Source organism: Clarias gariepinus, chromosome 10, assembly GCF_024256425.1.
Source record: "Clarias gariepinus isolate MV-2021 ecotype Netherlands chromosome 10, CGAR_prim_01v2, whole genome shotgun sequence".
Classification (NCBI taxonomy): Eukaryota; Metazoa; Chordata; class Actinopteri; order Siluriformes; family Clariidae; genus Clarias; species Clarias gariepinus.
Genome location: NC_071109.1, coordinates 27,555,670 through 27,581,366, shown reverse-complemented (window position 1 = coordinate 27,581,366; position 25,697 = coordinate 27,555,670). Strand labels below are relative to the sequence as shown.

Genomic DNA, 25,697 nt, shown 5'->3' with positions numbered 1-25,697 from the left:
ACATTTGAAATATGTCAGTCTGTGTGTAATGAATCTTTGTAATATATGAATTTCACTTTTTAAACTGAATTACTGAAATAAATCAACTTTTCGATGATATTTCAATTTATTGAGATGCACCTGTAGATACACCACTTTTTGCACTTCTGGTAGATGCTGAACTGCAGTCTGTTGCTGAGTACTGGTACAATGCCAATAAAGTTGTAACTGTCTATCTTTGATATGTACTGTATATCAGGTTTCCCCATTTAGTTAACAATAATTGTACATTTTCACAGAAACCAATAGAGGTTCAGTACAATATTGTGTCACAAAAGCAATGTGAAGTTACATGTACTACAACAAAATTAAATTCATCATACATTCACTGGCTTTATCTATTTTTAATTACAATATTTGTTTTTATTTTATTTAATTATTCTTTCAATATAATAGTTCTCTTGACTATTATGGTATGGCAAATCATTACTATCCTGTAAACAAATCTCCACCGTAATTGGATCTAGCTTTTATCAGCTCTGTACGGTTGCAAAAATGAAACCTTTTCACACTGACAAGACCCTGGTGCATGTTTTTATTTAATTCCGTTTTGTCTATTGCAATTCTCTTTATTATGGCATCGCTAAATCCCAAATTGCCCTTCTTCAATTGGTCCAGAACGCTGCTGCTAAATTTCTCTTAAAAAAAAAAAAAAAAGGGATCATGTGACTCCGTTTTTGAAGGCCTTTCATTGGTTGCTTGTTCAATTGGGAATACATTTTAAAGTTGTATTATTTGTTTTTTAATCGTTACACCAGCAACCACCCATCTATTTATCTAAATTGCTGCACCAACATACCCTCCTGAGAAGTTTATGATTCTGTGACGAGAACCTTCTCTTAATTCCACATTCCAGATTCAAGCGTAGTGGTGACGTGCTTTTTTGGTAATTGGGCCTCGTCTCTGGAATGACTTGCATTTGAAATCCGGACTATGGCTCCTAGTCTGACTATTTTTAAATCTCTTTTAAAAACCCATCTTTTTTTACTGGCCTACTAGGGTTTACTTTGCCTATCTATTTTTTTATTTTTATTTTATGTGTACAGCACCTTGGTCAGTCTCATAGCTGTTGTAAATGTGCTATATAAATAAACTAACCCTAAAACCTAATCCTGTAACCCTAAGTCATGATTTGTATAGTATCCATATAATTCTTGCATTAACTGAAAGACATTGATATGAACATTGGACATTCTTGCACACAGCTACTGTATTCAGTCCCTTTGCTGCCAAGATTTGCTGCTCTTAACAGTTAGGACACACAACTGCAAACTTTATTCAAGCATGAAGATGTTGATTTTAGATAAGGGGCTTTCATTTCACGATGATGTAAATCTCACTTGCCTGTAGACAGTCAGATACTGATGTCCTAGCAGCTTCCAGTTCATGGTAGGCCTGTGTCTTAGTGGTTCCTGTGTTTTTGACCATGTGAACTAATGTACTCTCAGCTGAGGGCGGCATTCTGGATGTTCTTTCAGAAACTGACAGTTGTTTAAAAGACGGCTCCATGCATGATTTCAAATATCCACCATACTTTTTCTCAGATCTGCACTGAGCTTATTGACTCCATGGCTGTGCATTGGTCGGTCTATTGGTGAACTTATCAGATGTGGTCGGTCATGATCACTAACAACAGTATACGAAAACTTGAGCTTGGCTAATTAATATTGCCATGAAATTCCATATTTATGATGAGTGCATGTAAACTTCTGATCGAACAAACGTTTGAGTTGCGAATTTCTGCAGATGCGAATGGACCGCGATTGTACAAACGATATTTTCAGTGTGTAAGTGATTGTATAAAATACATAAAGTTCATAACTGGTTTCATTGAGTCCATAATGAAGCATAATGATAGAAAACGTCTAATGATAAAAAATAATAATAATAATAGTGAATAATTTTGGAAAATACTCAACAAAACAAAGTTCACAGTCCAATATAGTGGAAAACAGCTCTGAGACAAAATGGCGCCCGGGATTCCTTTCGTGATTTAAAGGCGGAGAGACAACACTTTTACATTTGACGTGTGAGATTCTTTTGCTTAGGCACGGTTATGGGTTTTGGTCGCATAATGGCAGTGTTGGGATTGGTATGCTTTACATCGTCCATTCGTGTCAAAGGTGTATAAGACTCACTTTGTCGGATTTAGGAACAAATTCGACTTATGAATGTGCTCCTGGAACAGAACTCGTTCGTACTACCTGTATAGACATAACTATGGATATCATGAAGTCATACATCAGCTACATCTAGAATGTAGTCTGGATCAGTTCTGGAGTTCAGCTAAGATTCTGTGAAGATCATCATATAGTGTGCTTATTTATTTTCTTACTGTACTGTATGTATGCAACACTATAAGTGCAAATAAAACTACAGGGTTCTTGACCTCCGGAAAAACGCTGTAGGCGCATAGTTTATTTCGGTATTTAAACAGAGCATCTTGTTTCACCCTCTGCTGGGTGTGTCTAAGGTGAGAAGAATGATTTTCAGATGAATTCACGTGGAATGATGCAAAATTATTACAGATCAAATTGTGTCGCTGCGATGCTTCAGTCTCGAGCTGGAATTCATGAAATTGCTTTTAATCGCTGGTTGAAAAGCAGAAAATTGGCAGGATATGGATAAATACGTCTGTTTCTGCTGTATGTAATATCAGTTTGGACCATGTCATGTGGTGTAATTGCACGTGTGCAGTGACGTGTATTGTTTCAATCTGTCAGGTTCGTATTGATGTGTACAGACAGAGTTGCTGACAAGTTATCCATCGATTAATTTTTTTAAGGATCAAACGTTCTATCCACTGAATGTTCATGGAAACAACTGCAAGTACGAAAATATTTGAAATAAACCATGCAAATGTTTTACTGCGGCTAAGCATCATCATCACCGTAATCTCCTCAAGGTTTTAATAAATATCTGCCGATTTTACAATGTCATTCACAAAAAAATGTATTATCAAGTCCTGGTTTGACTTCTGAAAAGATCAACCATCTTTTATACTTATTTATTATATAACCTTGTAAATATCGCTCTTCCATTGTTTCTACTGTATAATGTGTGCAGTCTGTGGAAGTGTGTGTTCCACCTCTGAGCATGTGGGCTCGTGGTGAGAATGTGGGTTGTCTGAATATCGAGAGATTAACTAAAATAGGATGCTGGGAGATGAGGAAAAAAGTATGGACTATCATGTGTTGCTGTGAGGAAAGCAGAAATTTCTCGCACCAGGCTCTGGAAACGAATTACCGTCAGAACGGCTTGACAGATGGTACATGGTAGGGTTCTCCATATATCAGCACAGATAATTTAGCACTGCTTATTGCTAGCGCCTTCGCCTGGTTTCCGCTCTTCTGAGAGGAAAACTTCACAGTGAGTTGTTTAATAAAGAGAAATACAATGTCAGTCATCACCATCGAACTGTGTGAAGGGGAGATTGGGAGAAGAAGAGTGTTTGTCTTTTCCATGCCAAAGTCTGCCAGAGCCAAAGCGCAGCCATGGTGGCGGCCCTTCTGTTGAGCTACTCGGTTCAGATTTTCCCAGCAGGATGCTCTCAGATTTTAGCGATCTCTGTCTTGGCAGTTGTTATTATCCTCTCAGCTCCTGCAGCCCTTCTGAAGCCGGCGGTATCCTCAGCCTCGTCAAGCGGCTTAACGCGAGCCTGCATGTGGGCTTTGCTAGGAAAAATTGGATTATTACCTTCATGCAGTATTTGTGTCGAAACAACCTTGATTAACAGTTTTTTTACTGGAAAGTGGGTTTAAGGTGTCAGCGAGCTCTTGACTTTACAGGTTTTTGTGCTTATACTGTTACTGTGCTGCTTGGGTACAGTAGTGGGTGTCAGATCCCCTTTAAGATCAGAGGTTTGAGTGACACCGTTACAGCTTGCGAGGCTTCGTTCAGGTCTAGTCTTTACTAAGGCTTTACTAGTTACATAGTTAACTTTTTTTTCTAAAAGTAATTCCTGGTTTATTTCATACTATAGCTTTATATAAATTTACTTGTTATATTTCATGCTTTCTTTCTATAGTAACTGCTAATTTAGACAGAGTTGTACTGTAGGACGCCACCAATGACCATACCACGGACCCTGACTTACAATAACAACATGTTTTTTTTTCATGTCATATTAATGTTAAAGCGTTATGTGTTCAGTAGAAACCACACTATAATTTTTTTATCTTTTCTGCCCAACTAAATTAATTATACTCTATCTTCCAATCAGCCACAACACATTTGCTCTAATTTTAATCGATAAATTACAGTTACAGTACATGAATAGAAGTTTTTTTTTTTTTAAATATACCCCCGAATATACGCCAATTTATCACATAACTAAACTTTTTCAAAGTTGAACATAGGTTCAAAACTTTTCTGACCAAGTAGGGGATGTGAAATAGCAAAGTAATGCTAAATTTACCTTCCTGGAGTAAAAAAAGATTAGACAAGCCCCCAGATTGTGAAGTTTTAAATTTGCTTAGTATAATTTGCTCGGTTTGTCTGCTGCACTTCGATAAGCTTTACTAGCTTTACACTGTTTGTGTGTTTGACTCTGTCTCTCCTGGTGCCAAAAAAAGCCGGACAGTCTGAGCAACTTGCTTCTTCTACTAGGCAACTTTAAAACTTTACTGTGAGTATTTACAACTTACAACTTACTTGGTCTGCAAATGTTTTGCAAGACGAGCAAACATTTTTAATACATTTTAACTTGATAAACCAACAAGGTCTTGGAATACGAGTAATGTAGTATGCATGCGCTGCGATTCCGTTTGTTTTGTGTGTGTTTGTGTGTGTGTGTGTAAAAGTCGTCCTACTGTACATAATAAACCCCCCTCCCCCTGCTCTCCTCTCTCGTCTTACTTTTGCCACGATTCTTTTTCGAAGGTAACGTGCAGGTTAATTAGTTTCAATGTTAGATTAATTCAAAATATAAAGTTTTTTATATTAATATTTTTTAGTTGTGGAACAAATCATCTGAGTTTCCATTAGTTCTTATGGGAAAAGTCACTTTAATATACAAGGGCTTTGAATTACAAGCACGATTCCATAACTAATTATGCTCGCAGTCCAAGGTTTAACTCTATATGCTGCAAATTCCAGCAACCTCAGATCAGACAAAGCCTAGTGCAGCCCTTGTAATCTTTGGCGCCCCCATAAACGAAGTGCAGATACCAGTTTAGGAATTATTTACACATAGGCAGGCAAAGTAGTAACTTGTGGCAGAAGCAAATTTCTAAGTTTCTTTTTTAGAATTGTAATAATATATCGTGACATCATGAAAATCATGATACTAACAGAATCGCAAGGCAAATCGAATAAGCACGTCGTTATCGTGACAATATTGTATAGGGTTGGTCACTGGTGATTCCCACATGTAGGTTGTCAGTCAATTTTTAAATCACAGTTGTTTACTATCTGGTTTGTTTAAAATAGCTACATTTTTTTTTTTTACAGGTTTTAAAGAATGAAAAACTACTAGAAGTTTTCAATGTGCACTGAAATGCTGTGTAACTTGTGGTAGTCATTGTTTAAATGTCATGTGTCTGACAATGCTAAAGTTAATTTTCCACATTCCAGTCCAGTAGGTGGCAGTATTGCACCAGAAATCCTCTAAATGTAAAAAAAGAAGCAGTAATGCTCTCACAAATCACGAGTATTTTTAGAAAATCCAAGCGTTTTTTTTCTAAAGCTGTGGTACATTTTTAATAAATTAGCCTATTTAAAACCATTCAAGCGGACTGGTGGCTCAGGCGGCTAAGGCACTGGGTTGTTGGTTTGGGGAACTGAGGGTCCGGGTTTGAGCCCTGCTGGTGGTGGGTTGCCACACCCCATACTACCCGACCAATGCCAAGCCCAGATAAAATGGGAGGAGGAAGTGTTACTGTGTAAGACGAGAAGAGGGGGTGGTGAGGGGGCTGAATCCTCCTCTCCTCTTACTTTAGCTTTACACACACATACAAAAACACACACACAGTGTCTGCGTGCACAAACGGAAACACTTATCTGTCGGGATTTATTTTTACTATTTTTTTTTAGGTAAAGTGCAAGTTAATTTGTTTTATTTTTACTTTATATTTTGTATTAATTGTTTTTATGTATATTTTTTTTTGGGGGGGGGGGGGGGGCTGTGGAACAAATAATTTGAGTTTTTATTACTTCTTATGGGAAATCTGTTATAATTTACTAGTGTTTCAAAACACGAGCCCACTTCCGGAATGAATTGTGCTCATAATCCAAGGTTCCACTGTGCCACAGATCGATTAAATTGCATAATTGATTAAATCACATCGTTTTGTTGTTGCTGTGGAAAAATACTTCACTTTACAATCCACCGCGGTAACAGTACTGTACTCTGCTGCACGTTGTGCCTCAAAAACATCGCCCCACTACTGATTACTTTCCAATAACAGCAAACTCTGAACTGTCTTTAAATGTCTTCTTTGCAGTATGATCTTTAATAATTAATAGTGCCTTCATTATGGCCAAATGATCCACATGGCCTTCTGTTGTTGAGCCTCAGTGATATGAGTAAGCAGACATTCTCCTCACTTTAATTTGTTAGTTCGAACTGGCAGAACAGAAGACGGTTATAACTGGCAAGACTCTTCTCCACTTCGGTGATTTACACTATTCAGCTTGATAAAATGTGTGTTTTTTTTTATGAATGTTAAAGGTCTGCTTGGGGATTTTATAATTATGAGGCACGTTTGAGTCAAACCGGGACTTTTGATTGTAAAGATTTTCTGCGATTAGACATTCCACTCTCGATTTTACGCCTTTATTCACGCCTTTTATTTCATCACAAGTCCTGATTTGACTTGAACGCTCCTTGTACTTTGTCCTCAGTTAAACCAAAAAAATTTATATAATTAGGCAAAAGCAGTGCACTGTGAGAATACATGAAAGGCTGCTGTTCAGTTCCCTTTCAGGAGTCATTAGGTATTGTAATGAGGATTCAAGCAACAAAAACATAAGGCTGCATTAAATCTGCATTAAAACCTACTTGTAACTCATCTCTCTCTCTATGTGACATGTTTAGATCACAGAAATAACCTTTCATCACGGTTTAACTTGATATAAAAATATTGGATTGAAGCACATTACAGTGTAAAAAGGAACAAAATGTACTTCTTTGAATTTAAGATAATTTTCCAACACTCCAAAATAAAATAAATAAGTCAAAATAGTGCACGTTGCCCGTATTCATTAAAAAACAACAGCAATATACAGTCTGTTTGGCTGCGATCTTATTGATAGGACTGGCGTCTAACATCGAATTGAGCAGTGATTTATGGCTAGCAGATGAAAAAAAAAAAAAAAAACCTGGCCTGCTCAGCAGTCTCTTATTTACATATTGTTTATATAAAAACTCTAATTTATGCAGAAATGGAGACAGAAGGACAGCGTTCAGCAGCCTACAGTTACTGTGTTTATTATTTATATTACTGATGATGATAATAACGAGGATCAGGATTTTAACCCCAAATTATGATCACTGATCAAAAATAAATTTAATTGCATGGATATATTGTAGATAAATTTAATAACTGTAGCCAAGGGACTAACTCGCATATGGGCAAGAATGCTGACGAATTAGGGTTGATGTATGACAGAATTGAAAAAAAGTGACAAATTTGTAAAAACAGAAAACAAACAGTATAATTTTTTTTAAAGTGAGTAATACTCACAAATGTTTATTTTTTATTTTTGTAATGTACAAGTCGAAAATGATTATGTCAAAAAATTCTAAAAGTTAATTTAAATAAATTCCACAGGCGAAGTGCAGATAATTATTGACTCACTGCTATAATCAGATTAATTCATAATTTCATATAGACCTGTCTCCTTATTTAGAACTACAGTATTAAAATAATTTAAATTAGTAATAAAAAAATGTTAGTAGTAAAAAAAAATAATTACAATACAAAAAAATAAAAAGTGGTATTGTAATAATAATAATAATAATAATAATAATAATAATCATGCTAAGTTGATTGTTTTTTCTATAAAACCTCCACCCCGAAAGGATTTATTTCTCTTACACAGTTGTGATTTGGCAACATGTTAAATTTAGCATTTTGCAATCAGTGACGTACTGTACAGTATGTCCTCGTGTACCTTTTTATGTGTTTAATGTTTTGAGGCATCTGCAAGAAAAAGCGTTAACGCTCTCATTATAGCAGCTATGAGTGTTTTCTCTCACCTTCTCTGTTTTTTCCTCCTACTGTCCTTACTATTATAAGACCAAAAAAAAAGCAGCTTGTTATATTACAGAAAAATTATAAAGCACAAAATCCTCTGTCCTGACAATACCAACGCTAACAACCCCCCCCCCCCCCTCCCCTTCCGCTCATAAGCATGCGCAGTGGAGTTGGTGTTAATAACTGTTAATTAGACATCGCCTTACAGAAAACCTGAGCCACCCAGCAGCCCCTCAGCGACACCAGGGGTTTGCCGGAGCTGCACAAGCGCTTTTTGGGATCTTTGTGCAGGAAATGCACTTTTCTAATGAATACGTTTATATTTTGCAAACTTTGCTTTTAAAAAACAAATAGCCAAATAACCAAGACTGAGTGTGTACAAATTCTTTTTCTACTGACACCACAATGAATACTGTTATATAAATTAATGATCACCTATTCTTACTGGCCACTTTAATAGAAATAGCTTTCCTACTGTTCTGCTGTGTTCACATTACCAGTGTGTGGTCATTTACCGTACCATATCAGATTTGGGTATTGGGTTGGGGGTGCAGGAGAAATGAGTCGGTCCAATAACAGTCCAATAGGGTGGAAAACTCTGAGATAAAATTCCGTCTGGGATTCCCCTCGCAATTTAATGGCAAAGAGACAACACATACATTTCACATGAGATTAATTTTCTTAGGGTCGGTTATGGTTTTTGGGCCACATGATGCCAGTGTGGGGAAAGGGGACAAAGATTTAGGCAAGTAGATAGGCAATACATTGTATATTCGTTGTCAAAGGTGTATAAGACTCACTTCTTCAAACTTAAGAACAATTCTGACTTATGAACATGCTCCAGGAACGGAACTTATTCATAAGTTGGGAGCTACCTGTAGCTCATGAGATTATAAAAATGTGTAGATTATGTGTAGATAGTTTTTGTACTGTATTGTGCATTTTGTAGGCAGCTGCAGTAAATGTCTCTGTCTTTGCAGGACATGGCTCAGACAGCAGGACTCGGACGGAAATATTTGAAATCCTTCATGAGCGGATTCTTTGTGGCCATTCCTGTCACAGTGACGGTGTTGGATCGCCTGGCGTACGTTGCGCGTGTGGAAGGCGCGTCCATGCAGGTGAGTTATCGACCTACAGTACTTTAGCTACAAGAAGAATAATCATTGGCTGTAGTTTAATTGTTCAGTAAGTAGACTTTAATTTGGTTGTTTGTTGAGCAGATGAGCAGTATGGCAGATGGTTTTGCCTTCCACCTGTTCAAATTCCCCTTTGCTTCTTCATCTGTGGCGCCACACATCCTTCTCTAACATTTTATTTATGAATGGCTGTTCCCATGCCTGTTCAGCCAGTCAGTATTTTTATTTATTTATTTATTTTTATTTATTTTAAATGAACTCTTGGACATTGTTGAAAGCTGACACTAGTTCAGAATAAGAGGAAATGTCTGAATAAAAATGACAGAGCAACCATCTGTGACAGAGATAAATTCCTCAGCCACAAGCTCTCGTCAGGTTATTTATTTAAAAAAAAAAAAAAAAAAGGCAGATAAGAGTTATTCTGTCAATTACCCAGCAAGCGTGAAATGACTCGCAGAGATCTGGCTTAATGATGCGCCGGATGCCTGCGTGTCATATCAGTGCACTCTCATGCTCGAGAGTCTGTCGTCACACCCAAGTTGTTTCATAAACTGCCACAAAGAGAAAAGCACGCTATTCTTTTTTTTTTTTTTTTTTTTTTTTTTAAACGCTTTCATTAGCATGCACCATGTGAGAATTTGGATTTCGGTAAAACGTCAAAGATGTAACACCAGGGGACGTTCCTGTTTTCACATGGCAGTCAGGGTTTTTTAAGGGCACAAGCTTTTAAATAACTATGTAGCTTTTTTTGCACAGCGTTTATCATCTTTGGAGCTGGGTTTTAAAAGTTTGCCTCTAATAATAAAAAAGTCATGTACACACAGTGTCTGGCCAAAAAAAAAAAGTCATACACTTTAAAGTTTCATTGACTGTTTTTAGTTTTGATAAGTCAGTTCATGTTCGAAAATGATTCCTTATACTCTTAGAACCACTATCTCAGGTCAAATAAAGATAAAGATTAAGGTTTATCTTAAAACAACTCCAGTGCATTAAAATTCCCTTATACCAATTCAGCGCTGTTATTTCAGCTGTAAAAATATGAACTAATTTTAGTAGAAATATTCAGTTTAGTTTTTCTAATTAATATCGATTGGTGCAGGTTTTAATAAGATTGTTTACTAGCTTATTTCAAAGTAGATTATTAAATCCGGCCCATAACTGTCCATATCATCGCTCTTACTCAAAATGTTGATTTTAATTATGAAACAGGTTTAACTTCAGGCAGATATCCAAGTACTGCCAAAGTTTCATTAAATTCTGTCCAGCGGTCAATTTAAGGCGTGCACGCTGTTTGATGCAAATGGTCAAAACTTGGGGATTTATAATTTATCACATAACTAACTCAACTTCCCTTCTACTCAATCATTTTGGCGCATGTTTAACTTCACCATGTTAGTTTTGCATGACAAAATCTGGCTGGGCAGACATACAGACAGAACTTTTTCTACGACTGATTTTTAGGTCCTCCGGTGTATGAAACGTAAGGATATCATTTAAAGAACAGGCTCTGACCAACGTACAGACAAAAACTTTCTTTTTTCATATAGATATCTTTGCTGAGCCCATCTTTGACCATCTGAAGCGACCCTAAATTACAAAACTGCCTCCTGAGGCTAGTACAGTGGACACACTGCATGATGGTTGCATCACTTTATGCTCTTCCCCTCTTACCCTGACACACACATGACTCTAGAATATGGACCCGTCAGACCACATGACTTTTTTCCACTGCTTCAAAGTCCAATCTTTATGCTCCTTTGCAAAGTGAAACCTTTTCATGATTAGTCTCGCTAGCAAGTGTTTTTTTTTATGGCCACACAGCTGTTTAGTGACTTCTTGTCTTCTTTTTTACTATTAGACACAGCTGTGATTGCTACTGTCAGTTTTTGTCTTCACTAAGCGTTTAAGCGATCTCTGTTCATGATTTAATTTTAATTTTTATGACCACTTCTTCCAGGAAGTCGAAGGTTTAGCACAGTCCTTTCAGGATTTGATAATGTGTCGAAAAGTTCTTAACCCAGTTTCAATCATTAACTCATTAACTGATTTCAGTGCTTGTTACAGGGCAATAATTTGACCCTACTGAAGTGGTAACTTTTTTTTGCCTGGGCAGTGTATTCGTTAATAAAAGCTGTGATTTGCAAGGTGGACCCACTTACAGTATTTTATGGTACTTTAGGTTAATAATAAAAAAAAAACCTACAGTGGAACCTCGGATTGCGAGTAACACAGTTTGCAAGTGTTCCGCACTCACAGATTTTAAATAAATTTTGACTTGAAAAACGAGCAAGTCTTGTATCATGTATCACGCATGCGCTTCTTGTTTTGACGTCACGTGATCACAACTGAGCCAATGTTTTTTCTCTCTCTTGTGCTGCGGAATTGCAGGTAATTATCTCCCCTGCTGGGTCTTAGTGCTCGTCCCTTACTGGTATAATCAACATCTGTGCATGCGTGTACTGTTTACTATAACACTGTGACCATGTGTGTGCGCGTAAAACATATTTTATTTTGTGTTTGTAAGCGTGTGTACACAGCACATGTTCTGTTTCTTATAACACACGTGTGTGCGCGTGTATTAGGCAAAAGTAAGTCTCATTAGAGGGTAAAGATCCATTTTTTCTGTCCTTCTCTCTAGTTAGTCGTTAGGTGTGCATGCGCGTAATTTAACACCATGCTCCTTCACACACACCAACACGCACACACTCTCTTTCAGCCCCTCTCCTACCCCCCTCCTCTCAGCTACCCAAACGCACACTTTCTGCCCTACATAGAAACAGTGCTCTGACGCGATTCTTTTCAAAGGTAAAATGTGCAGGTTCATTTTTTTTTCTTTTTTCTTTACAGCAGTGATTCCTTTAGTTTGCACTCCCGCGAGTGTCATTAGCAATGTTCCTAGCTAATTATTATGATAAAACAGTCTTTCCGTTAATGTGTATGTGTGTGCATAAACTTTTTTTTTTTAAAGGTAAAGTGCATTTCCCAGAATTGAGCTACCACCCGTTCCAAATTGATCTACTCAATTCTGCATTTTTTTTTTGCCAATTAAACCTGGTTTGGAGAGAGGAAGCAGAACAAGGCTTATCGATATTTACTTTGTGATTATTTCACAGGCAGATTCTGAAATTACTGCTTTTTTAAGTTTTGAAAATAGGTCATACGGAATTTTTTACACTAGAAGCGCCGAGTAGCGGTCATTTGACCGCAATGGGGGAAAAAAGATGCAAACAGATGAGAGCTAGAGGCGTCTCTAACCTTGTGTTCTGGGTCCTGGCTCACTGCTCATGTCACTTGTTGAGGGTATGTGCTGAAAAACATGTTTGTTTGTTTTTTTTAATCTATCTGTCAGCCTTCGTTGAACCCCGAGGGATCCTCGTCATCTGATGTCGTCCTTCTGAACCGCTGGAGTGTGAGAAACTATGAGGTGCGGCGCGGGGACATCGTATCAGTCGTGTGAGTAACAGGCATTTAATTGACTTGGGGCAAGTGTGGGTAACGAGCTACGTTCTTAAAGCAGGTTATTTCTTTTGTCATTAGTTTAATATCAGGTGGTCTGGATTTAAAAAAAAGTTTTGTAGAGCTACACATCGCATATTCTTTTTATTTGGGTTAATTTATCAATATTTAACTTGAACTAATTCCGATTACATTTTATGAATCTTCCCAAAATTACCCAGAACATTGAGGTGAGAGGATTAATTTTTAGCCCAAGTGTTCGCTCCAGTTGCTGTCAAATCCTTAAATTACTTTTTAGGAAGAAAGTCACATTTACAGCATTAAAGGCTTAGCATGTTAATGAAGCATTATACGTTAGCATGTTTTGACAGTAGCTGAGATTCTTTTGCTCTATATTGCCCCCTAGTGAAAGAGTAAACAACATTTTTTTTATGATTTCTGTGGCCTGACCATGTGGTTGCGACATGTTTTCAGGCTATTCATCTATTTGAGGTATTTAAAAAAGGAGTGGTGGAATGTTTATAGAATTTATATTGCTACTGAAACCAGAAAATCAACTTATTAAATTTTGAAACCGATTCTAAAACCGAAACCGATCAATTTTTAATTTTTTTTTTTTATAGCTAGTCTGTCTGTTTGTCATACTATATGGTATACCAGAGCTGTGTGATTTAATCAGATATGCAGTTTAATTGATTTTTTATTGGGTGATTGTATTGACTAAATCCACAGGTGAGTTTCTGATTCACACTTTTTAAGTTACTTAGTTAAACTTACAAATGTTAAACGGCCAAAACTAATTACAAATATATTACAGCTTTTGCAGAAAATAAAACCTGCTTCCATCTTTTTCTTCTTTATCATTACATTAACAGTTGTATTTTATTTATGCTATTTTATTTTGTATTGGCACTGACTTACTATTATTTATTTTGAATACCATTTTGCACTTTAACTACTCTGCGTACCTTCAATCACCCCATGAGGATGAATAAAGTTTTTGAATTGAATTGAATTCTGATAATACTTGAGTTTTGGTTTTTCTTTTTTAAAATATTTTATTATTTGCGGTTGCTGTATTACCGGCGTTCCACTGGACAGGAATGTGGAACAGAAGTTTGGGAGGAAAAAAAAAATTGATCATAACATTTAAACAATAATCAGCAACTCAGGATACACAGGATTGCAGTGTTTATTGGGTATTTTTAATAGATTTTATTACTTTTATTACAACCTGTAGGAAATATACACGTAGAGACAAATAAGAGAATAAGAATTTGTGCTGTTGAATAGAATTAAAAATCACAAAGATCAAAAAGGCAAACAGAATTGCCAGTCGACCTGTGATTCAGATCGCAACAAAATACTATTTACACCTTCAACTCTGGGAACTTAATGCCCAGTTTCTGGCTATGGTTGATTTTTTTTTTTTTATTTATTTTGCCATCGGTTCATCCAGTCTTACTTCCTTTCCTGTTTAAATGATGTGTTAAGGCATACAAATTAGTAAAAAAACGGGACTAAACTTGTTGCTGGTGGAGGCATCGCTGTCGCCGCTGTTGCCTCGGAGTTCTACTTCATATGTTTCATATGTTTCAATTCAATCACGGTCCACAAAGCGATTTAGAGGAAAAATTCTAAATTCATTAGCGGTGCCAACCTTTAACGGGTTACGCTAGACACCTCAGCTTTTTTATTACATGAGTTAAGAGTAAAATTAGAATTTTTTAGAGCGAAATAAATTCAGCCTTAGTACCATATTTATTGGCTGTAATTTTAAGAGTGTGCATAGAATTTAGTTGTTAAAATGAATCATAATAGATTCCAGCTTGTGACTATAAATGTGATATATTAGATGAGAACAAATGAATTTAGAAGTCTCTGCTGACTCAACCATTTTTCTAGCATGTGTGTATGTGTGTGTGTGAGAGAGAGTGAGAGAGAGTGAGAGAGAGTGAGAGAGAGAGAGAGAGAGAGAGAGATAGCCATGCCAATAGATGGTCCTAATTAGAGTCTCATGTCCTACCCAATTTCCTGCTTTCTGCCTTAATTGTGAGGTGCGAAACGAGAATCCTGGCTACAGGAGGATCCTTCAGAGACACTTTCGCACCGAGTGGTCACTTCTCAGTGCAGGTTACACACACCCCTCGGAGCTGGGAGACAAGCTGCTCTGCGCTCTTCCTCATTTGCCTGTTCACATCCAACAGCCTGTCGGCAAAACTCCGCTGTGAGTCAGACTCTGCAGGCTATTAGCTCCACTCCAATTAGCCAAGTGCACTCTCGTCTGAACCACTGAGCGAGGCCACAAGTATTAGCTTTAAAAGTTCTCATTGATCAAGTACTTGCCCAACTGTGCCCTGCTGTTGTCTGGCTTTTTGCACTCACTCACATGCCGGTACACGGCTAAAAGCATTTTCTGAAGGATCTTGTTTGTCATGGATGCGACTCTTCGCCCAAATATTTGTGCATTTATCGCATTGTCAGTATTGTATTATTTTTAATTTATATAAAAGATTTTACAATGAAATTTGTTGTGTAATCGCTTACAAGATTTATAATTTTAATGCGGTTGAATATTTAACTGTAATGGCTTTGTCCTGTCACACCTCCAGGGTTGAGGGTTCGAATCTGGTTTGTGTGTTCTCATGTCCTCCCCGTATGTTTTTCCTCTGGGTAAGACATACGGTGTAGGCAGATCGATGTTTCCACCTATCTGCCTACTATAAATATTCTATGAATAGTCACACACATTCATAGACTAATAGTCTATAGTCTGTGTACTGTACTGTATATGCTTGTGACTTGCATTAGATTGCTTGGCACCCTACTCAGGGTTTACCTTGTCTTGTGCCCCGAGTAGACTCTACAGGATAAACGACAATGGATAGATGTATATACAGTATGGATGGAGAAAGACATTATTGTACACTATTATACAAGAGTTAGTTCTAACCGAGTAATTGGTTTGGGTGAGAGACATTCTACGGGTGGAGATAATGGATGGTAACAGCACTGGGATGTTTAATTAAATGTATCCCCCTGCATCCCCAGTGTTCTACGATCTTTAATCACACTAACTGTCATCGCCAGCATGGGTAAATGTACAGTAGGTTCGTGCAGTCTGCTATACCGAGGAGTGAACAGCTACATGCCAAAACCCACATTCAAAACCAGTCAAAAAAGCACTTTCAGCAAGAAAACACATGTAATAATGTTGTGTTATTTTAATCAACGCTTTGTCTCCTTAATGATTGTTTATAAGGTGAGCTGCAAAGATAACTTCTGTAGCTCCTACCACAAAGATGAATCCCAAATTCCTCTGTAACCCTTGACCTATTTGGCGTGTTGGACAAGTGATTGCACACCCTAGCGCACTAGCTTTCCATTTAACACTGTTTGGCGTTCAACCCCAGAACCTGAAAGTTAACGGAGCTGATATTCTAAAGCAGAGAAAGTGGAAATGTAGAGAGAAACATATGTGAATTAAAGGACTGTCCACCAACACCACGTTTTATTCTTCTCACCTACTTTCACCCCTGTTAATTATGCCAGCTGTGCAGTTGTGAAAGAATATCGTTTGTTGACGGGGGAAACTAACTGGTGAAATCATAATCTGTTGATGATAAATGGTGTTTGTTAATCTGTTGTATAAAAGCAATATCATACTTGAGGTCGTGCTGTTGTGCTGAATATCAGAACAGCTGCAAACCTTTCGACTGCATCACAGCCGTGCTGATTTCCATGATATGACGCAATATTGTCATCCTGCAGTAGTAGTAATAGTAATAGTTATAATCATATGGAATAAGATCTAATTCAAAATACACCGAACACGTTTGAACTAGACAAAAAGTTGAACTAGACAATGCATTTACGTCACATAAACCAGAAACTTGACTACTCATCTTTTCTCAAAGATGGCATGTTGACTAAATAAAAAATAAAACTAAGCAAAAACATTATTTCTGCATCAGGGAGTTTAAAACATACCGTTTCATGTGGTGCTTTTAAACTGTTGTGAGTCACCCTGGCAATCGCATAACAGTACCTCACAGTCTGCTTCACAAAAAGCAGATCGAAATTTTAGCTGAAAGACAGCTCGGAGACCACAAGACAGATCGTAAAACAAAATACACAGATCAGTAGGAGATAAAGCACAGCTCAGGTAATAAAAATACGCATCAAAAGCAACCAGGTGTGGCATTTTTGTCGTTTATATCGTACTTTTAGCTAGAGAGAGCAAGTTAAACAGCTAGCTCGATAATATCAGGCTCAGAGCTGCACTAAACAGTGGAAATCAAAAACGTCTGTACTACTGAGGAGACAGCAGTGACAGCAGATAACTGTGCCTGGAGAATCTTTAATATTTGGGCTGTCTCTCAAACCGCACATTACTAATATGCTAATTAGTACACATGGTGTCATTATTCATTTGGACATACTACTCAGTATGCGATGGTTATTTTAGGACATGAAAATAATAATATTAATAATAATAATGATAATAATAATCATCCTTGTCATCATTATAATCACGATTCTGCTCATTTGGTAGCAGAACATAACACAAACTCAACGCGGTTATTTATGTTTATTACATAAAACATAACATTTAATTTCTGTATTATTTTTCTTCTAAACATTCAAACATTACTAAACATCGGGCTTGTGTGATGCAACAATTTAATCATCACTGCACGCTAGAACGGTACCACAATATCAACCAATCTGATTATTATTTTATTACCAGACCTGCCAATCTCTGCTCACTTTGTGAATAAGCTCCGCAGAATGAGCATCAGAGGATAATAGTTTGATTTATCAATCAAAAACATCCCAAAGTTCCAGGCATTAAAAAAAAAAGCATAATTAACCAATCAGCATATTCAGTTGCTCAGATGTTTTACACTCTCTGATATAAACTGGCATCACCCGGAAGCTCCCATCCCCTTCCCCCTAATCTGTTACGCCCTTAATTTCTGTCGAGGTAAATGGAAAAAATATTTGAGTTCATTAATGGGCAATAACATCTAAAACAAGGTGCAAAATCTAACAAGCATTTTTCATCAGCTGTTAATTAATAGAGAAAAAGAAAATGTTATTTTGACATTACATAAAGATTATATAAAAACTATACCTTATTGCTACACTGCCTCATGGAAAAAAAAAGTCACACACGCTATGATTTCATTTAGCTTCGATTATAGTGCACAATGTGGTGTCCACTTCATAAGTGAAAATGATTCCTTATTCTCCCAGAGCCACTCTTTCACAATTTAAGTCCTGGAATATACCCCGTGCCATCAGAGATGAAGTACTCTATAGATGTGTTAACCTGGTCATTTAGTACATTCAGGTCATCAGCTGACTTAATTTTATTGCCACATAACGTTGCAAGTCTAGACCTAAGCAATCTGAAGCGACTCCAGATCATAAAACATCCAGAGGCTTGTACATTGGGAGCTATGAATGACATTGCTTCATGCACTTCCCTTTTTGATCCTAAAGAGCCCATCACTCTTGAAGAGGGTCAATCTGAATTCATCAGACCACATGATGTTTTTCTCTTGCTCCAAGGTCCGACCTTTATGCTTTCTAGCAAATTAAAGACTTTTTTTTTTCCCTGATTCGTCTCACCAACAAGTTGTTTTCTCATGGCCACAGGGCGATTCAGTCCCAATCCTGTGAGTTCCCTTTACGTTGTGTCTGTGTGTGCGTGAGTATGGAAATGCTCTTACTTTCACTATTAAACATGACTATTGTTTTAATTGCTGTTTTTTTTTAAACATGCAACTTCACCAAGCGTTTAAGTGATCCCCATTCATTTTTAATGTTTTGAAGGATTCTTAACTTAGTTCCAGTAAATTTAAACCTCCGTAGTTTTCTTTGCCTGATGCAGCCCAATAATTTGACCCAATAATATGGCAACTTTTTTTGTCCAGGTAGTGTATGTTCTGTACATTGTACATACCACCCAGCCGATTCCCAAAGCCAGCAAACAGTTCCTGTTCCTGCACACGATTATTAATGCTCTCCTCTGCTCTCTTTAAACCTGAAATGGTGTAAACAGTTCTAATGATAAACTGAAAATGAAATGTGGCACAAGCCTTTGAAAAAGAGCAATTCTTTCTATTTATTATTAAACACTGACATCTCTAGTTTTTCAGCTTTTAAAGTCTGATCCAAAATTAGATGCATAATCATGTAAACATGTGTCATTCTCTTACTCACTGAAGCTTGGAGAGCTCGGGGGAGTAGCCATCTCAGATAATCACTCCCAGTATGGGTTTCCAAATATTTCCTTTTAGACTGAGTCACAGATTCTGGTCTTGCACTGTACTGAATGTGAAGTTGTAGTTAGAAGAAGACTCCTTATCATGACTTGACCCAAAGATGGCAGTCTTCCCTTACATGGACTTAAACTGAGCTATTTTAGGAAAGCTTGGGTGTAGCAAACCTGGATGAGCATGTTCTTGTGAAAAGGTAGATATACAGTACTAGGATCTGTCTACATCCATGAAAGTTGTGTTTGTATATACTGTGTGTATATATATATAATATATATATATATATATATATATATATATATATATATATATAATGTGTGTGTGTGATTTGGTTTATTTATTATTTTATTTATTTATTTTTTTGGCTTGTTCCATAATAACTGATGTAGCTTAGTCTGTAAAAAATGCACAGTGACAGTTTTTGTCATTTTGTCCCCATAGTCCACTGGTTTTAAAAATATCTATATAGGAATAACAGCTTTAATAGACAAGTGGACATATTTGTTTTATTTCAGTCGGAACCAGTCAAAAGTGTTTTTTGTTTAGTGACTTATTTTCTACAGTACATTCCAGAACAATACTGAAGATTTAAAAACTATAAAATATCACATATGGCATTAGGTAATAAACAGAAACAACAGTTAGTTGTTATTTTAACACATGAAGATCAGCTATTCTGGACCAGTTCTTGCAAGAACAGTATTGTGTCAAGTGCATTTGCAAAACCCATCAAGCACCATGATGATGAAACTGTCTCTCATGAAGACCTTCCCAGGAAAGCAAGACCAAAACTTGCTTAGCTTTGCTGCGGAGGAGAAGTTAATTTAGAGTTATTAGTCTCAAAAATCACAAATTAAAAACATGACCTTAGATTATTGTAGAGCTGTTATGAAGGATTTACAGAGCATTATTTAAGTAGCAAAAACATCTCAATATCAACTGGTAAAAGGAGATTATTACATATTTTGGATGTCTTCAGCACTGCTTTACAGTGTAAAAAAAAAATAAAAATAAAAAAAATAAAAATCAAAAAGATCATGGAATTAGAAAGTGTGTCCAAACGTTTCACTGGTCGTGTATTTACTTCATTCAGTCTTGAATAACATTTAATTAAATGATAATGGGAAGAAAATGTAAAAATATGTCATGTTTTTTATTCAAAATATATTTAAAATGGTAACTTACTTCTCAATTCTTGCAGTATGATTTACATTTGCATGTTTATTTATTTTATTATTTTATTTATTTTATCCAAAGCAACCAGGAAATGAGTCCAATCCAAGCATATACAGTACCTGAGTAATTGAGGTTTAAGTGGCTCTCAGGAATGCCTGTGATCTGACCTCATAACCTCAAAATCATTATGTTGAAAGCACTTAAAACCATACCTGCTGAGCTCCCACCAGTACAAGAGCTCTGGTAATCTTTTTAAAACTTTATTCGCTAAATATAGACTGCATGTTGAACTACTCATGGTGAATTCATCAAACAGCATCCAGCTCAAACAAAACTGTGGAATATACTGTACAGTAAGTCTGCATTTATACAAATGGCACGTCTTTTACGATAACAGAGCCATAAACCCATGGAGGTTTATATATACCAGTTTCCCATCTTTTCTCTGTCCTGTGATGACACTAAAAGAAAAAAAGTCCCTTCATCTCAGCTTATGTCTTCAATATCTTGAAGTAAAATACAGCACGATGTGGTACAGATTGCTTGATTGATTCAGCCAGTCGGGAACTTTTCAGTTTCTCTACCTGAGAACCTTTTACGGCTGTTTTGGCAGTATGTCCAGCTGAAAGATGAATTGCTGTCCAGTGAATTTTGAGCGGTTTGAATGGATCTTGGCAGTTTAAATCCTTCTGTACACTTCAAAACCTCATCCTGCAGCTGTCATCCTCAGTCAACATCAATAAAGAACCAAGCCTAACTTGTGAGCTGCCGTGTTCCCCTGATGAAATGGGATGTTTTGTGTGCGTTAAAACTTTGTTACAGAATTATGGATTTAAATCTTAAGTTATTCTCATATGTAATCAGATTAAAATGAAAAGATTTTTAATTATCCAAACCATTATCCAAAAAACCCTTGCGGGTTCTATGATACCAGGTAGATGACTTATTATTTATGATTTAGGTGGACTTTCAATTGGTGACACCAACAAGTTCTTGGAATTAAACAAATTTCAGTAGCAGCATTGGCAAGGGTTGGGAATTTGGATAAGGAATGGGCATGGGCTTGGTTAGAGATGCCTCGTTACCTTTTAAAATATTAAATGAATTTCTGACATGCCAGGAATTTAATTACCTGGCACACAGTTTTTGGATTTTATTCAACTGATTTATGAACTGACCAGGTCCTCATGTTTAACAACAATATTATCAGTATCAAAAGAATAACGCAAATGAGAGCCCATAAAGCCTGAATAAAATTAAAAAGTTGTGGGAACAACTGTCTTCCCTATGTGATTTCACTTGTTCAAGTGTTAGTGTGCGTTCTCACTCTGACAGATTCACCAAGGCTTTCCTGACTTTTAAATATTCTTCCTTTTCAATAGCTGGAACTGTTTGTAGGCGTCATGTTTCACATCGTGCATGAGCATAAAAATTGTAGACCTTGGCAATGCAGTGTGAGTCAAAGCATAGCATGTACAATGTCTGCCTGGTTTATCCTGGCAGTAAGGCAAGCCAGCATCATGTTGTAGACTCTATGAGGCTATATTCTTTCCAATCCTTGTTCCAATTCTTTGCAATCCATGTTCATCCACTACTGTGGCCTGTTAAAAGGCCATTGGTGTAATTATTTGATTTATATATACAGTCATAGGTAAAAGTTAGTACTCCTCTTTTAATTGTATGTGTTTTGTGTAAAAACCACAATAAAATCATCTAATCGTATTCTTGACAAATAAAACTTCAGAACAACATCTAACTTTTTTTCCCCAGAGCTATTATTTATTTAACTTTAATGAAATGAAAAAATGTGGATAATAATAAGTACCCCTTTACTGCTTCCACAGGACTTAAGCAGGTTGCATTGCAGCCAGGTGCTGATAATCGTCGGCCCTTGATTAATTGATCATGAGCAGGTGTGCAGACCTGTATAAAAGCAGAAGTTTTGGCAGTTTGCTGATCTGGAGCATAACTCGCAAAACTGCATCTAAACAAACCACAAGACTTCTGGAACAATGCCCTATGGACAGATGAGACCAAAGCGAACTTGTTTTGGCTTTAATGCACAGCACCATGTTTGCCCGAAAACCGAACAGCATTTCAGCAGAAACACCTCATACCCACTGTTAAGCACGTCGAAGGAGGGGTGACGATTTGAGCTTGTTTTTGCAGCCACAGGACATAAGCACCTTGCATTCATTGAGTCAATTATGAACTCCTCTGTATACCGGCGTATTCTAGAAGCAAATGTGAGGCCATCTGTCAGACAGCTAAAGCTTGGGCAAAATTGGGGCATGGTGTTGATGTTGCCAAAGGTTTATTGTTTTAAAATGTTTAATGATGGTATACCTTGTTGGATCCAGCTTTACCTATTTACATGACGTGCCCACCTTGAAAAATAATTTTCCAGATTTAGTTTTGTTTAACTTTGTTTCACCATCATTACTCTTATTTTTAATCCTAAATTCCACCATGTTGGCCCTTGGGAAATTTCTGACCCGGAAAGATAAAAGTGTGTGTCTGACGGAGCTGAAAGTTGGAAATGATCATCATAAGGATCAGACATGATGTCTAGAGTATGTAGGGCAAAAACTTAAACTTTATTTTCTATACCAATTAAATGTAAGTGACATTTGGAGTATAAACAGAGACTGACGTCAAGCAGACGATACTATGTATGTAAGTCAAGATACCAATTACTTTTATTCTACCGTGACTTCTGTAAAGTGATTGTAACAACACTTGCACATCAGGCTTTGTGCTTCTTCTGATTTTCAAGCCACACCATCTTTTATTAGTGATACTCCTGTAACAAATATGTCTGCTAAATGCTATAAAAACACACACACACACACACACAAACAAAAATCCAGGCCTTCCCGGTGACTAAACCATTAGCAATTTTCACTGCCACTGTTAATACATACTCAGTGCCACTGGCTCCATATGGAGTTCTCCTCACATTACCTAAACATAAGTACTCATCAAGTAAGCATTTGTAGCTTCTTTGTGTTTGCAAATGATCCCCCTTCCACTACAGTTAGGCAACATGTTTAACTAAGTTGTGTATGCCAAGACTGAAAAAAATCTTGAGATGAGAAAAAGTAGACATGTCTAAAACAGGAATATATAAATTGTTAAAAAGTGTCTCCGACAAGATTAAACAGCTAGTCTTAGTTGATATATCTTGTTTTAAGGAAGAATAAGTAGAGATATTTAGCTAGAGCAAAACTTGTCTAACATGATTTTTTTTTAAACCTATCTAATATACACTCACCTAAAGGATTATTAGGAACACCATACTAATACTGTGTTTGACCCCCTTTCACCTTCAGAAATGCCTTAATTCTACGTGGCATTGATTCAACAAGGTGCTGAAAGCATTCTTTAGAAATGTTGGGCCATATTGATAGGATAGCATCTTGCAGTTGATGGAGATTTGTGGGATGCACATCCAGAACAGGAAGCTCCCGTTCCACCACATCCCAAAGATGCTCTATTGGGTTGAGATCTGGTGACTGTGGGGGCCATTTTAGTACTCAGTGAACTCATTGTCATGTTCAAGAATCCAATTTGAAATGATTCGAGCTTTGTGACATGGTGCATTATCCTCCTGGAAGTAGCCATCAGAGGATGGGTACATGGTGGTCATAAAGGGATGGACATGGTGAGAAACGATGCTCAGGTAGCCCGTGGCATTTAAATGATGCCCAATTGGCACTAAGGGGACTAAAGTGTGCCAAGAAAACATCCCCCACACCATTACACCACCACCCCCAGCCTGCACAGTGGTAACAAGGCATGATGGATCCATGTTCTCATTCTGTTCACGCCAAATTCTGACTCTACCATTTGAATGTCTCAACAGAAATCGAGACTCATCAAACCAGGCAACATTTTTCCAGTCTTCAACTGTCTAATTTTTAAGCTTGTGCAAATTGTAGCCTCTTTTTCCTATTTGTATTGGAGATGAGTGGTACCCAGTGGGGTCTTCTGCTGTTGTAGCCCATCCGCCTCAAGTTTGTGCGTGTTGTGGCTTCTCAAATGCTTTGCTGCATACCTCGGTTGTAACAAGTGGTTATTTCAGTCAAAGTTGCTCATCTATCAGCTTGAATCAGTCGGCCCATTCTCCTCTGACCTCTAGCAACAAGGCATTTTCGCCGACAGGACTGCCGCATACTGGATGTTTTTCCCTTTTCACACCATTCTTTGTAAACCCTAGAAATGGTTGTGCGTGAAAATCCCAGTAACTGAGCAGATTGTGAAATACTCAGACCGGCCCGTCTGGCACCAACAACCATGCCATGCTCAAAATTGTTTAAATCACCTTTCTTTCCCATTCTGACATTCAGTTTGGAGTTCAGGAGATTGTCTTGACCAGGACCACACCCCTAAATGCATTGAAGCAACTGCCATGTGATTGGTTGATTAGATAATTGCATTAATGAAAAATTAAACAGGTGTTCCTAATAATCCTTTAGGTGAGTGTAAGATTAAACAAATTGTTGAAACAATTCATATAACATAAGATCAAAACATATTTAACCCACTTGTTCTAAATTAGACTAAACAATTTACTCACTTTCTCATTGTTGTGGAACACACTCACATACTCTCACACATACACTCACACGCGCATCCACACGCTACAGGCAATTCGTGAACGGCAAGTTAGCCTGTTTTTGGACTTTGGAAGGAAACTGGAGTACCCGGAGGAAATCCACCAAACAAGAGGAGAACATGCAATCTACATGCACACGGAACCTGGAGCAATAATAGAACCTGGACCCTGGAGGTGCGAAACGACAGTGTTAACCACCGTGCCTCCTTTAAACAACTTAATTATATTGAAATTACTTGTCTTAGATGAGACTGATTAAATAGTTTAAACAACATATCTATGAAGAGACTAAATAACTTGTCTGAGATGATGTAGCTTATTTAAACAACTTTTATAAAACAAATAAATAAATTGGCACCATATCTGTACAAGATTAAACAACTTGTCTAAGATGATACAGCACCAAGATGAGACCAATTAAAGAGTTTGAAAGGCATTTCTAAGATTAGACTAAACAACATATCTAAGATGACTAAATAATTTGTCTAAGATGAATCAGCTCTTAGATGATACTAATTAATCTGTTTAAACATGTTTAACATGAGACTAAACACCTTGTCAAAGATGCTGCAGCTTGTTTAAACAACTAGTCTAACTTGTTAAAACAATATTTCTTTAGATGGTAAATGTCAATTTGTTAAATCCAAAAACAACTAATTCATTTTGTTGGCTAGATATAATGGTGAGAATAATAAAAATGTAGAATCTGTGTACCTTTAAAAAATGGACTAGACAGGTATGAGCACCATGTCTGATCGGTTTCTTCTTGTTTCTCAGCCTCGTGCTG

At 37.0% G+C, this 25,697-nt stretch overlaps 1 protein-coding gene across 2 annotated transcripts in view; it reads left to right on the top strand.

Annotated features, from left to right (window-relative positions):
• immp2l (inner mitochondrial membrane peptidase subunit 2) overlaps window positions 1-25,697 on the top strand; it is a 138,895-nt gene that overhangs the window by 1,758 nt on the left and 111,440 nt on the right. For both annotated transcript variants that reach the window (XM_053506396.1, XM_053506397.1), the window contains exons 2-3: window positions 9,218-9,355; window positions 12,723-12,826. In XM_053506396.1, coding sequence (XP_053362371.1) covers window positions 9,221-9,355; window positions 12,723-12,826 — 239 coding nt within the window. In that variant the 5' untranslated portion in view covers window positions 9,218-9,220. The remainder of the gene's footprint in view (window positions 1-9,217; window positions 9,356-12,722; window positions 12,827-25,697) is intronic.